At 40.5% G+C, this 13,959-nt stretch overlaps 1 protein-coding gene across 2 annotated transcripts in view; it reads left to right on the top strand.

Moving 5' to 3' along the window:
* The first annotated feature begins 2,772 nt into the window (after window positions 1-2,772).
* The window catches only part of prkg1b (protein kinase cGMP-dependent 1b), a 161,560-nt gene continuing 150,373 nt past the window's right edge, over window positions 2,773-13,959 (top strand). For both annotated transcript variants that reach the window (XM_029684708.2, XM_029684709.2), the window contains exon 1: window positions 2,773-3,405. In XM_029684708.2, the coding sequence (XP_029540568.1) occupies window positions 3,140-3,405 (266 nt within the window). In that variant the 5' untranslated portion in view covers window positions 2,773-3,139. The remainder of the gene's footprint in view (window positions 3,406-13,959) is intronic.

Consider the following 13,959-nt stretch of genomic DNA (forward strand, 5'->3'; position numbering starts at 1 on the left):
AACTTGCTCATATCAAGCAACAGATTTGTGGAAAAGTAAAAATAAGAATTAGAGACTCGTTTTCTGAATGATTGGACAGTGAAACTAAATAGATTGGTAGCTAGCTGGTGAGGCTTTAATTTATTTCACAATGAATTAAGCCTAAGTGACCTCTCTAACAATGGAAATACGTCCTCAAAGATGGAAGTCAGGCAGGAGGAAGCGAGATCAGGTGGGACCATGCTAGCCAATGAGAGTGCAGATGCACATGTGAACAACTGATATAAAGTAAAACATTTGAAGTTGCCAAAATGTGTGTCCACTTATATCAGTGCATTCGTAACAACCTAACTACTACGAAACTTAGATTAGATCAAATAAGCCTCATGTAGCAAATGAGCAATTCAATTTTTGTTAATCAAATTCGGCACGCTCTCATTGACCTCCAAAACAAATTCCTTACTTCGTGGTCTTATTTTCGTGGACAGATTTTGGGTGGAGTAAATAAACCCTTTCGCTTCGCCTTTTCCTCTCTGATTAAGCTGAAACTGGGTTTCCCAAGTCGTTCCGTGCTTTCTGCTCATGCCAGCGAGCAAGCTAAACAGACAGCTGTGCAGCACGTCTGTCTGATGTCACACACCCAAAAAGGCTTAACCAATCACCCAATGTAACTCATGAATATTAATGACTTTGCCTCCGGATATCCTATGAAAGGACATTTTGCAACCGGTGATGGCACTGTTAGCAGTGGATATTTACATTTGAGCAATGTTGGGGAGATAATGTGTGTTTCAAACCTGGGATCAAATATACTGAACAAAAATATAAACGCAACATGTAAAGTGTTGGTCTCATGTTTAATGAGCTGGGGGGAAAAATCCAGAAATGTTCCATACGCACAAAAAGCTTATTTCTCTCAGATTTTCTGCACAAATTTGTTTACATTCCTGTTAGTAAGCATTTCTCCTTTGCCAAGATAATCCATCCACCTGACAGGTGTGACATATCAACAATCTGATTAAATGGCATGATCATTACACAGGTGCACCTCGTGCTGGGGACAATAAAAGGCCACTCTAAAATGTGCAGTTTTGTCACATAACACAATGCCACAGATGTCTCATGTTTTGAGGGAGCATGCAATTGGCATGCTGACTGCAGGAATGTCGACCAGACCAATGTCATTTTAGAGAATTTGGCAGTACATCCAACCGGCTTCACAACCTCAGACCACATGTAGCCACGCCAGCCCGTGGACCTCCTCATCCGGCTTCTTCACCTCGGGGATCGTCTGAGACCAGCCACCCGGACAGCTGATGAAACTGAGGAGTATTTCTGTCTGTAATAAAGCCCTTTTGTGAGGACAAAACTAATTCTGATTGTCTGGGTCTGGCTCCCCAATGGGTGGGCCTGGAAGGGCATAGCTGCACCCACTTGGGAGCCAGGCCCACCCATGGCTGAGCCCCTGCACAGTCACGTGAGATCCATATATAAGGGCCCAATGAATTTATTACAATTGACTGATTTCCTTCTATGAACTGTAACTCTGTAAAGTCCTTGAAATAGTTGCATTTATATGTTTGCTCAGTATACATGTGTATTTAGATATTTCTATTTGAAATACTCACATACACAGAAAATAAGTATTTTAAAATAATTTGTCAGAATCCACTACTTCTATTTAAAGAATATGAAAGTATTTTCAAACAATTTACTATAAACATAGGCTCCTATTTGACACTATTTTCAAATACATTATTTCAAATACCCCTTGGACCAAACAGATCTGGGTTCAAATGCATGGAGTATTCAATTACTTCTATTTAAAAATACACTTTTGTGTATTTGAGTATCCAATAACCAAAATTATTTTCACCAGTTAATCTCTCTCTATTTCTCTCTCTCTCTCACACACTCACACACAAATCCATTTCAATGTTCAACCACTTGTATTTTCAAAGAAACAATATCCAAATACTTACTTGTCAATGTCTTTGAAAGTAAATTAAATACCCTAAATAGCCTTTGAACTCAGGTTGGGTGTGTGTGCATCCCTGCGCACACCTCTTTATATAGTAGGCCTATACAAAGTTTTACGGATCACTGTGTTACAAAATGCTACAGGCTCTGCATCTGTTGTTTTGCAAATAACATATTAACTTTTGGTCATGCTGAGATGCTACTGGACATTCCTGCACATTCAAAAGGTGCCTCTAAGTGAAATCGTCTGGTGGTGCAATTTGACAGAAAACAGTGACATTTATGTCCTTTGATAAATAACAACACAAGGTGATAATTGATAGAAGTGATGGATCAATAAACCATAAACACAGCGGGGTAGAAAAATAATCACTACCCTGTGACTCACCACCCATATCACATGACACCTCCCTTTTTTGCAATTATTTTGGCTCCAGTGTGTGGATTGGAATATATTAAATATAAGTGCATTTTAAAGAGAGTAAAACGATTGAATCATTTCAGCAAATGGAGTTTGAGAAATCACGTCTCTGATCCAATGACCATTTTCATCAGTTCATCTCTCTATTTGTCTCTTTATTTTTCTCTCTCTCACACACAGACATTGGGGCTACTTACATTGGCTCTATTGTTTCAAGCAGTCAATCAGACTGAGGGGTAAATAATAGCCTCAGACAATTTTGCATATAAGATCTCCAGGAAACGTAACTTATTGCACTTGCTCTATTGTTTTCAAGTGCTGGATCAAGTTACATGAAACTACGTCATCCACCGGCTCGTATGGTAATTTGTGCTACTTCAGGCAAATAGTTTAGGGTTGAGAGTGAGCATGATTTTAGAAATATTGTCCTGTGTTTAGTTGCTGTTGTTCAACGTTGGCCGGCTGTTTCCTCTGCATACCGCAAACTCTCTGGAGAGAAAGGGCAGCAGACGCTAATTGGTTTCTCAATGAAATATAACCATTAGTCCCACCACGGGAGGGACTGAGGAAAAGCAGCACCCAGCATTCCCAATCGCCGTTACTCAACTGTCCACAGAACCTTTTGGAGTGCAAAGGAGCCTCGACACGATTTGATCTCCATATTTCTACCAAATATTTTTTTTCGTTTTAGTAGCGGATCGCATTGGACCGTAAAACATCTTTCATTCCCGCCTAGAGAAAGTTTGTGCAGATTCAAACATGAGTGATTTGGAAGAAGACTTCAAAAAGATCCTATTGATAAAAGAGGAGAGAATTAAGGACATGGAGAGGCGTCTCGTCGAGAAGGAAGAAGAGATACACGAATTAAGACGAAAACTGCACAAATGTCAATCCGTTCTTCCCAGCGCGCAGATAATTGGACCTAGAACCAGGCGTGCTCAAGGCATCTCAGCAGAACCTCAAGCTTACCGAACCTTCCAGGAGTTGAACAGTGAAGCATTTCGGAAACATTCAAAGTCTGACAGGTACCCACATAGCTTATTATTGTTAATTCAACATAATTCATGTATTTCCTGTTCCTTCATTTCCTGTTTCCAATTACTGTTTATCCACTGGGCACCAGGGTTGGGTAGGTTACTTTACGTTACTCCTAAATGTAACCCGGTACAGTTACCTGTCCAAAAACATCAGTAACGAAACATTTGGATTACCCAAACTCAGTAACGTAATCTGATTACATTCCGTTACTTTAAAGATTACTTTCCCCTTTAGAGGCATTAGAAGAAGACACAAATGTATGTCACCAATTGAACGACGTCTATTGCAGGATAAATACATGTTAAAGTTTATAAAGCTGGCCATATATGGATGTAAAATGTTACTATATGGGTTGGTTATGTAGGCTTCTTCCAAACCATCACTTTCGACTACATATAATAATATGATTAAATTATATCTTTACATTAAAAACCAAAGTCTATCAGAATTCCAATACATGTTATACCTCTTGATCTTCAAGAATAGGACTTAGAAATATGGAAGTATAGATTAGCCAAATTATTTTACCTGAGCATGACCCCAAAACTAAGGATTTATAAGCCAGCCCTACTCTGTTGTTTATGATTTTGTTGTCATGGAGGACTGATTGGGCTCATTGATTTGAGTAAAAATAAATAAATGCTGTGCTCATGGAATGGGATGCTTTGAACACTCCTGAAAAGTGCTAAATGCATGTGAAAAATGAATGCCATATACTGCATTTGCAATAGGCCTATTGTTTGCCTTTTTGTTGGCGACACTTTGATATCTTGATATCAAACATGATATGCAGCTGTTTTAAAGGGCAAGTACACAGATGAAACAATGACAAAATGGTTGCCTCTGTTTTGGTAAAAAGCTGAGGGATGGGTCTGAAGAAATGTAACCACTCTCAGATTAATAGATAGAGCTATGGATGCCAGGACTGACCATCCATGATATCACAATTATAGTTTTAGCCATGTTATGAGGCCATAGTGTTTGTTTACATTTACAATGTTTACAAACATTGGAGAAAAACAAGCTTATATTTTGAGTGTGACAGTTGAACTAAGCTCATGAGGCATTTGTAAGTTATATTTATTAAGAATCAATGGATATACAGTACCAGTCAAAAGTTTGGACAAATCTACTCATTCCAGAGTTTCTCTTTATTTTTTACTATTTTCTACATTGTAGAATAATAGTGAAGACATCAAAACTATGAAAAAACACATATGGAACCATGTAGTAACCAAAAAAAGATTTAAACAAATCAAAATATATTTTATTTTTGAGATTCTTCAAATTAGCCACCCTTTGCCTTGATGACATCTTTGCACACTCTGGGCATTCTCTCAGCCAGCTTCATGAGGAATGCTTTTCCAACAGTCTTGAAGGAGTTCCCACATATGCTGAGCACGTGTAGGCTGCTTTTCCATCACTCTGCGGTCCAACTCATCCCAAACCATCTCAATTGGGTTGAGGTCGGGTGATTGTGTTACTATTTGTGTTATTATTTATTTGTGTTAACCATATTTTTCAGGGACATTGTCACTGCCAGTATACAATAAATCCCAAGCTCTTTTCTGCTGTTACTATAAAGAACTCCCTTCCCAGTAGACGCAAACACCTTTGGTCGACATATCAAAATGTGTTGGGAATATGTAGTGTGGAGAGCGTTTGCACATTGGGAAGATGTCACCGAGACATCAGAATAGAATGCTGATGCCTGGCCGACGTATAAACGATGTAGAACTGTAGCATTTAGAAAAGGTATTCCTTACACCTCTGTAAGACGTCTGGCCAATTAGCAAACAATGTCTACACTTCATCTTCCCGACGCATCATGTATACATCTGTTGGACAGAGGTATCTGTGCTATCTGGGTTTGTTGCCTCTCTCTCACACATTTTTTCGTACTCGAAATGTCAGTGTTGTTTTCAAGGCATAAAATGCTGAATTTTGTTACAAATATCGTTCAATCAATATTAAGCGTGGCTATTTCTAAGACTGTATGCTATTAGGACTGGGACCACACCAGTGTCGCAAAGCAAATTTAACGCTTTATTTTTTTCTTTACCCCCTTTTTCGTGGTATCCAATTGTTAGTTGTTACTGTCTTATCTCATTTCTACAACTCCCGTACGGGCTCGGAAGAGACGAAGGCTGAGAGCCATGCGTCCTCCAAAACAGAACCCCACCAAGCCGCACTGCTTCTTAACACAGCGCGCATCCAACTAGGAAGCCAGCCGCACCAATGTGTCGGAGGAAACACCGTACACCTAGTGACCTGGTCAGCATTCGCTGCGCCCGGCCCGCCACAGGAGTCGCTAGTGCGCGATGAGACAAGGATATCCCTACCGGCCAAACCCTCCCCTAACCCGGACGACACTGGGCCAATTGTGCCTTAGACCACTGTGCCACCCGGGAGGCCCAAATGTAACTTCTTTAGCACACAATATTTTACATATTGAGGATTTTAAAGGACCAAAGAGTTTGGTCTGCTTGTGTTTTCATTTTTGCTGTGGAAAAAATATTGCGATACTGGTATTGTCCCGGCCCTACACACTTAGAATAAAAGGTATTATCTAGAACCGTAGAATAAAATGTATTATCTAGAACCTTAAACGGTTCTTTGGTTGTCCCCATAGGAGAACCCTTAGAACCCTTTTTGGTTCCAGGTAGAACCATTTTCGATTCCATGTAAAACCCTTTCCACAGAGGGTTCTACCTGGAACCAAAACGGGTTCACCTATGTTGACACCCGAAGAATCCTTTCAGAACACTTTTTCTAAGAGTGTATATGCCATATTTCTTCATTTCCTTTTTACAAAAGGAATAAGCTACTATCAAACATTGTGACAACCAACCCTGCATTGGGGCTAGTTGTGACAAGAAGGCTTATGACTCCATGTCGGAATAAGATATGAGGATATGTGCCCTATTTCAACCCAACACCTTGGTCTTTCTATATCTTGTAAGATATACTGGTGCTGAGAAATAGTTAAAAAGTGTGACAAAAAAACCAGTCTCCCCTACGTTTAGCCTAACAAATAATGCATTTGGTTAACTAATTATATTGTGCGTAGTTCCTGGATGTGGGATAAGCCAATAAACCAGACATCCAAAAAAGAAAGAAGGATGTGGTCACAAATCAATTAGCAATTTCATCACGGAGGGATGTGGCTACTTTTAGATGGAAGGATAGCAGTCTAGTGATTTTAATTGATTGGCTCCATCTTCAAACTCCTAGGGGGAATTACGCACAAAGGATGTCCATAACACCAGCAGATTTTTAAAAATGCAAATACTGTTTGATGTAAAGAGTCCAATGCATAGGCCTATTTATGCATATTTAGCCAAATACAGGCAACTCCATAAAACATCAAATCTGTGCTTTGCTTTTCAGATGTCACTTTTCATGTCCCTCAATTGCTTCAGAGCAATTTCCACTGGGTACTGCTAATAGCCCGTTACTCTAGCCTCATTCAGGGCTGTTCAGCTAAAAGCTGTTGGTTGTCATTTTATGCAGACAGTCACCATGGGGATGTAACCTGGAGAGAAGTGAGGGGATACTGTTATGTCTGCTGTGATCTGTAACTTATTCATTAGACATGTTCACCTAACTCTGTTGTGCAACAATGAGTGGCCCCTATGATTGGTTTATTCATATAATTTTAGTTATACTGTTTGTAAACACTGCGTATTTATATACTGGATTCTTATTTATATAATTGATTATATACCGGATTCTTATTCATATACTGTATTCTTCACATAGCTCTTTTGAATATATCCACTACTGCATTGCATTTTTGTTGCACTGTTTATATTCACTGCCTGTATGTACACTACCATTCAAAAGTTTGTGGTCGCTTAGAAATGTCCTTGTTTTTGAAAGAAAATCACTTTTTCAGTCCATTAAATTAACATGAAATTGATCAGAAATACAATGTAGACATTGTTAATGTTAGAAATTGAATATCTACATAGGCGAACAGAGGCCCATTATCAGCAACCATCACTCCTGTGTTCCAATGGCACGTTGTGTTAGCTAATCCAAGTTTATAATTTTAAAAGGCTAATTGATCATTGGAAAACCCTTTTGCAATTATGTTAGCACAGCTGAAAACTGTTTAAAGAAGTAGCTGTGCTGATTAAAGAAGCAATAAAACTGGCCTTTAGACTAGTTGAGTATCTGGAACATCAGCATTTGTGGGTTCGATTACAGGCTCAAAATGGCCAGAAACAAATAACTATCTTAAGAAACTCATCAGTCTATTCTTGTTCTGAGAAATTAAGGCTATTCCATGCGAGAAATTGCCAAGAAACTGAAGATCTCGTACAACGCTGTGTACTACTCCCTTCACAGAACAGAGCAAACAGGCTCTAACCAGCATAGAAAGAGGAGTGGGAGGCCCCGGTGTACAACTGAGCAAGAGGACAAGTACATTAGAGTGTCTAGTTTCAGAAACAGATGCCTCACAAGTCCTCAATGGCAGCTTCATTAAATAGTACCCGCAAAACACCCGTCTCAACGTCAACAGTGAAGAGGTGACTCCGGGATGCTGGCCTTCTAGGCAGAGTTCCTCTGTCCAGTGTTTGTTCTTTTGCCTATCTTAATCTTTTCTTTTTATTGGCCAGCCTGAGATATGGCTTTCTCTTTATCACTGCCTAGAAGGCCAGCATCCCAGAGTCGCCTCTTCACTGTTGACACGGGAGTGATGGTTGCTGATAATGGGCCTCTGTATGCCTATATAGATATTCCATAAAAAAATCTGCCGTTTCCAGCTACAATGGTCATTTACAACATTAACAATGTCTGCATTGTATTTCTGATCAATTTGATATTTTAATGGACAAAAAATGTGCTTTTCTTAAAAACAAGAACATTTCTAAGTGACCCCAAACTTTTGAATGGTAGTGTATATACTGGAACATCTCATTCCAAAATTATGGGTAATATTGGAATGAGATGTTAGATGTTCGAACATTACTGCAGGGACTTGCTTCCATTCAGCCACAAAAACAATAGTGAGGTCGGGTACTGATGTTGGGCGATTAGTCCTGGCTCGCAGTCGGCATTTCAATTCAACCCCATCGAACATCTTTGGGATAAGGTTAGGGCTTTGTGCAGGCCAGTCAAGTTCTTCCACAGTGATCTCGACAAATCATTTCTGTATAGACCTTGCTTTGTGCACGGGGGCATTGTCATGCTGAAACAGGAAAGGGCTTTCCCCAAACTCTTGCCACAAAGTTGGAAGCACAGAATCATCTAGAATGTCATTGTATGCTATTGCGTTAAGAATTCCCTTCACTGGAACTAAGGGGCCTAGCCCGAACCATGAAAACAGCCCCAAACTATTATTCCTCATCCACCAAACTTTACAGTTGGCACTCTGCATTCAGGCAGGTAGCGTTCTCTTGGAATGTGCCAAACCCAGATTCATCCGTTGGACTGCCAGATGGTAAAGTGGGATTCATCACTCCAGAGAACCCATTTCCACTTCTCCAGAGTCCAATAGCAGTGAGCTTTATACCACTCTAGCCAAAACGTGGCATTGCACATGGTGATCTAAGGCTTGTGTGAGGCTTCTTGGCCATGGAAACCCATTTCATGAAGCTCCCGACGAACAGTTCTTGTGCGGATGTTGCTTCCAGAGGCAGTTTGGAACACGGTAGTTGCATCCGAGGATAGACGCGTTTCAGCACTCGGCGGTCTCGTTCTGTGAGCTGGTGTGGCCTACCACTTCGCGGCTGAGCTGTTGTTGCACTAAGACGTTTCCAATTCACAATAACAGAACTTACAGTTGACTGGGGCAGCTCTATAGTAGGGAAAGGTTGCATTCTATGACGGTGCTACGTTGAAAGTCACTGAGATGTTCAGTATGGGCCATTCTACTGCCAATGTTTGTATAAGGAAAATGCATGGCTGCGTGCTCGATTTCATACACCTCTCGCTGAAATAGCCGAATGCACTCATTTGAAGGGGTGTCCACATACTAAGATAAAGTATGTATTTTTGGTATATATACGCATAGATTGCTTTTGGATTACTGATACAGTGTTATTTGGGTAGTTAACTGGATACGTTCCTGACCTTTTATTTCTTGTTTTTGATTATTATTTGTGAACTTGTTTGACATTTGTACGGCATTGTTAGGAGATAGTGACACAAGCATTTCACTGCAGCCGCTATTACATCTGCTAAACTGTGATTTGATTTGATAGAATGTTCACAATTCCTGACTTTTAATCCTAGTAAAAATTCCCTGTTTTAGGTCAGTTAGGAACACCACTTTATTTTAAGAATGTGAAATGTCAGAATAATAGTAGAGTGATTTATTTCAGCTTTTATTTATTTCATCACATTCTCAGTGGGTAAGAAGTTCATACACTCAATTAGTATTTGGTAGCATTGCCTTTAAATTGTTTAACTTGGGTCAAATGTTTCAGGTAGCCTTCCACAAGCTTCCCACAATAAGTTGGGTGAATTTTGTCCCATTCCTCCTGACAGAGCTGGTCCGGTTTGTAGGCCTCCTTGCTCGCACACACTTTTTCAGTTCTGCTCACAAATGTTCTATAGGTCAGGGCTTTGTGATGGCCACTCCAATACCTTGACTTTGTTGTCCTTAAGCCATTTGGCCACAACTTTGGAAGTATGCTTGGGGTCATTGTCCATTTGGAAGACGCATTTGTGACCAAGCTTTAACTTGGTCACAAGTATCAAGACTGATGTCTTGATATGTTGCTTCAATATATCCACAGAATTTTTCTTCCTCGTGATGCCATCTAGTTTGTGAAGTGCACCAGTCCCTCCTGCAACAAAGCACCCCCACAACATGATGCTGCCACCCCCGTGCTTCACTGTTGAGATGGTGTTCTTCGGCTTGCAAGCCTCTCCCTTTTTCTTCCAAACACAATGATGGTCATTATGGTCAGAACAGTTCTATATTTGTTTCATCAGACCAGAGGACATTTTGGACATATTGGTTTTGGAGCAGTTGCTTCTTCCTTGCTGAGCGGCCTTTCAGGTTATGTCAATATAGGACTTGTTTTACTGTGGATATAGATACTTTTGTACCTGTTTCCTCCAGCATCTTCACAAGGTCCTTTGCTGTTGTTCTGGGATTGTTTTGCACTTTTCGCACCAAAGTACGTTCAGGCAGAACGCGTCTCCTTCCTGAGTAGTATGACGGTAGCGTGGTCCCATGGTGATTATACTTGCGTACTATTGTTTGTACAGATGAACGTGGTACCTTCAGGCGTTTGGAAATTGCTCCCAAGGATGAAGCAGACTTGTGGAGGTCTACATTTTATTTTTCTGAGGTCTTGGCTGAATTCTTTTGATTTTCCCATGATGTCAAGCAAAGAGGCACCGAGTTTGAAGGTAGGCCTTGAAATACATCCACAGGTACATCTCCAATTGACTCAAATGATGTCAATTAGCCTATCAGAAGCTTCTAAAGCCATGATATAATTTTCTGGAATTTTCCAAGCTGTTTAAAGGCACAGTCAACTTCGTGTATGTATACTTCTGACCCACTGGAATTGTCATACAGTGAATTATAAGTGAAATAATCTTTCTGTAAACAATTGTTGGAAAAATTACTTGTGTCCTGCACAAAGTAGATGACACTATAGTTTGTTAACAAGACATTTGTGGAGTGGTTGAAAAACGAGTTTTAAATGACTCCAACCTAAGTGTATGTAAACTTTCAACTTCAACTGTACATAATGTCCTCTCAGCTCTTGTTGTTTTTGGGCACCATTGATGACAGATGTGTCCTGATGCCTTGCTACCGAGCACCAAGGCATCGCCTGAAGTTGTAAACAAGCTTTGTGGAACTGAACTCACTTTTGATCATTACACGGCACTCACACTAACATATATGCCTGCATTGAGTGCACTGACTGAGAGGTCCACTGATATTGACTCTTGTGAAAGTGTATTTTTATCACTGATTGATATAACGAGAACACTGTTGGGTACTTACACACACTCCAATACAATATTGAGTGCCCTGACTCGGAGTATACTTACTATGAGTGTGCATCGGAGCCGATACGATTCTCACTCTACAGATACTAACGTTTTGTCTGTGCTCACTGTTGGCTCAGAACGTGCCATGTTTTGATCTTCTGAGATGCAGAATTCCACGTGAGTGGGAGATGTCACAGAGGAGCTTGATTCACAGTTCTGATAGGGTGGATCGGCACCTTTCTCTGAATCGTTAATGGATTCACTGGTCTCAAAGTCAGTCATCACCTTCTGCTCTCTCCGCTTTTTGGTTCAATGGTTTTAAAGATGTGACGCTCAAATTTGTTCACAGGATCTGCGTCTGACTAGCATGCCATTCCCTTTTATTAAACCTAGTTATCCTCAGCTCTCATTGCAAGTGTTAACACGACACAGTTTGAAACTCCTAAAGATGTCAATGTGAGCACTGTGCACTGTGAGCCATGTGTGGCAATTATAAATACCGCCCCAAGGCAGTTTCTCCACAGACATAACAAAAGTGACCACTGTCCCAGATATTCTCCTCTAGTTGCAGGTAATAACCATAGCCACATGATGGCAGCAAAATGCTTTTTCATGGTTAGGATCCATTTGTGAATGGGAGTGGCTGTGTGACCGGATTCTCTTGATGCCTATTCCCAATAGGTAAACAATTGTACCTCCTGTGCAGGTGCTACTTTTTGGCGAAAGGAACGTTACACAAACGATGTCTGCGGTAACTATAACATTGACATGATTTAGCCTACAAACCTCTGTTGTAACTGATACACGACATGATTAACACGTAGGTGGCCTACAAATAAATGCCTTTGTCTGTTGTAACTATGATGACATATTGCAGTATTACAAACGTAAGCAGGACACAGACAAGCGGTCTAAGTAGCGGTTTAATGTAACTTTCTTTTTTCCAGGTTCGGGAGTTATAGTATGCAGCTATATTGTCAGCCTATCTTCGAAGATTACATCATTGCAAACATAAGCACGAGGCAGACTGGGAGTCAAATGACTAGTGTTCTTTTTTCAGCTTCTCAGTCTACGATATGCAGCATATGAATGGGGATGCTGAGAATTTAGTTTCAAGGGACTAGTCCTCTAAAGGGATGGTAAAGGCCAGGTGCACGACTTCAGTTATTTTTCTGTCGTTGTTGTTGATTTTTCCTTCCTGCAGCTTCCCTCCTTCCTCCTTCCCTCCTTCCTGCAGCTATGGTTGTAACCATGTTTTAGTTCACTGTGTATACACTGTGACAATCCAGAATAACAAGGCGAGTAGTTAATGGATCCACTTAAGCTGTCTCGATCCAGTATGGACACTATACTGCACATGCAAGCGCATAAGGGATGAGAGGCCCAATTCGATAGGTTGTTGTGCATGGCTTACACTGTCTGCACCCAATGTTTCTCATTTAAAACTCCATATATATAATCAACAAGCTCCTTCAAAAGCACTCCAGAATGGAAAGTGTGTTATCTTGCTGAGACAGACAAAAAGGCCCCTGGGTTACCTGTGCTCGCATGTAGAACAGAGTGACTATTCTCTGCATTTGCACCCCCCCCCACACACACACACACATAATGCACATTGGTCACACATTTGGACCGCATGCACTTATGTCAGTCCACATTAAGACTAATTTGACCACTGTGTCTGTGACATACAGATGATGTAAAATGACCAGAGGCTCAAAATGCATCCCACTGAATGCTCTGAAGTCTGTATCCACACGGAAAAGTTAGAGAACGGTTTATCTTGCCTTGTTTCAATGCTGGAGATAATTGTCAACTGGAGTGCATTTACAGTTTGTTTTTTTCTCACTTTGGTGCTATTTTCACAAGTATGTGGGGGATTTTCAAAACTCTTAGTACAAAACTCCAAACTGGTAACACTTTCAGGGCGGCATGTAGCCTAGTGGTTAGCGTGTTGGGCAAGTAACCGAAAGGTTGCTGGCTCGAATCACCAAGCTGACAAGGTAAAAATCTGTTGTTCTGCCCCTGAACAAGGCAGTTAACCAACTGTTCCCCAGTAGGCTGTCATTGTAAATAAGAATTTGTTCTTAACTGACTGCCTAGTTAAATAAAGGGTATTTGTTTTACACTTCAATGTCAAGTCTTTCATTTAATACCTTTTTGTTATTGTGCATCATTTTGTTTGGAGACACCAGAAGTGCTGGAGCCTGAGTAGCAGCGAGAAGTTGGAAGCACTGCTTGCAGGGTTTGTGGACGTCTTTGCCACATGAGACAAAGACTGCTGGAGAACCTGTATGGTCCAGTACTCTGTGGATATTGGTAATGCAGCACCTATCTGTTTGTGGCCACATACCAGGGCTGGGCTCCCTGCCCTAATCGATAGATTAAGGCTTAATGAATATATGTAAATCGACTGATTTTCTTCTATGAACTGTAACTCTGTAAAATCTTTGAAATTGTTGCATGTTGCGTTTATATTTTTGTTCAGTACAGTTGTTTTTAACAGCCAGTTAATCCAATAGCAAAAAATGCAAGATACATGTTTCAGAAGTTCCCATGGAATGTAAATTACAGTA

The sequence above is a fragment of the Oncorhynchus nerka genome, linkage group LG16, assembly GCF_034236695.1.
Source record: "Oncorhynchus nerka isolate Pitt River linkage group LG16, Oner_Uvic_2.0, whole genome shotgun sequence".
NCBI lineage: Eukaryota > Metazoa > Chordata > Actinopteri > Salmoniformes > Salmonidae > Oncorhynchus > Oncorhynchus nerka.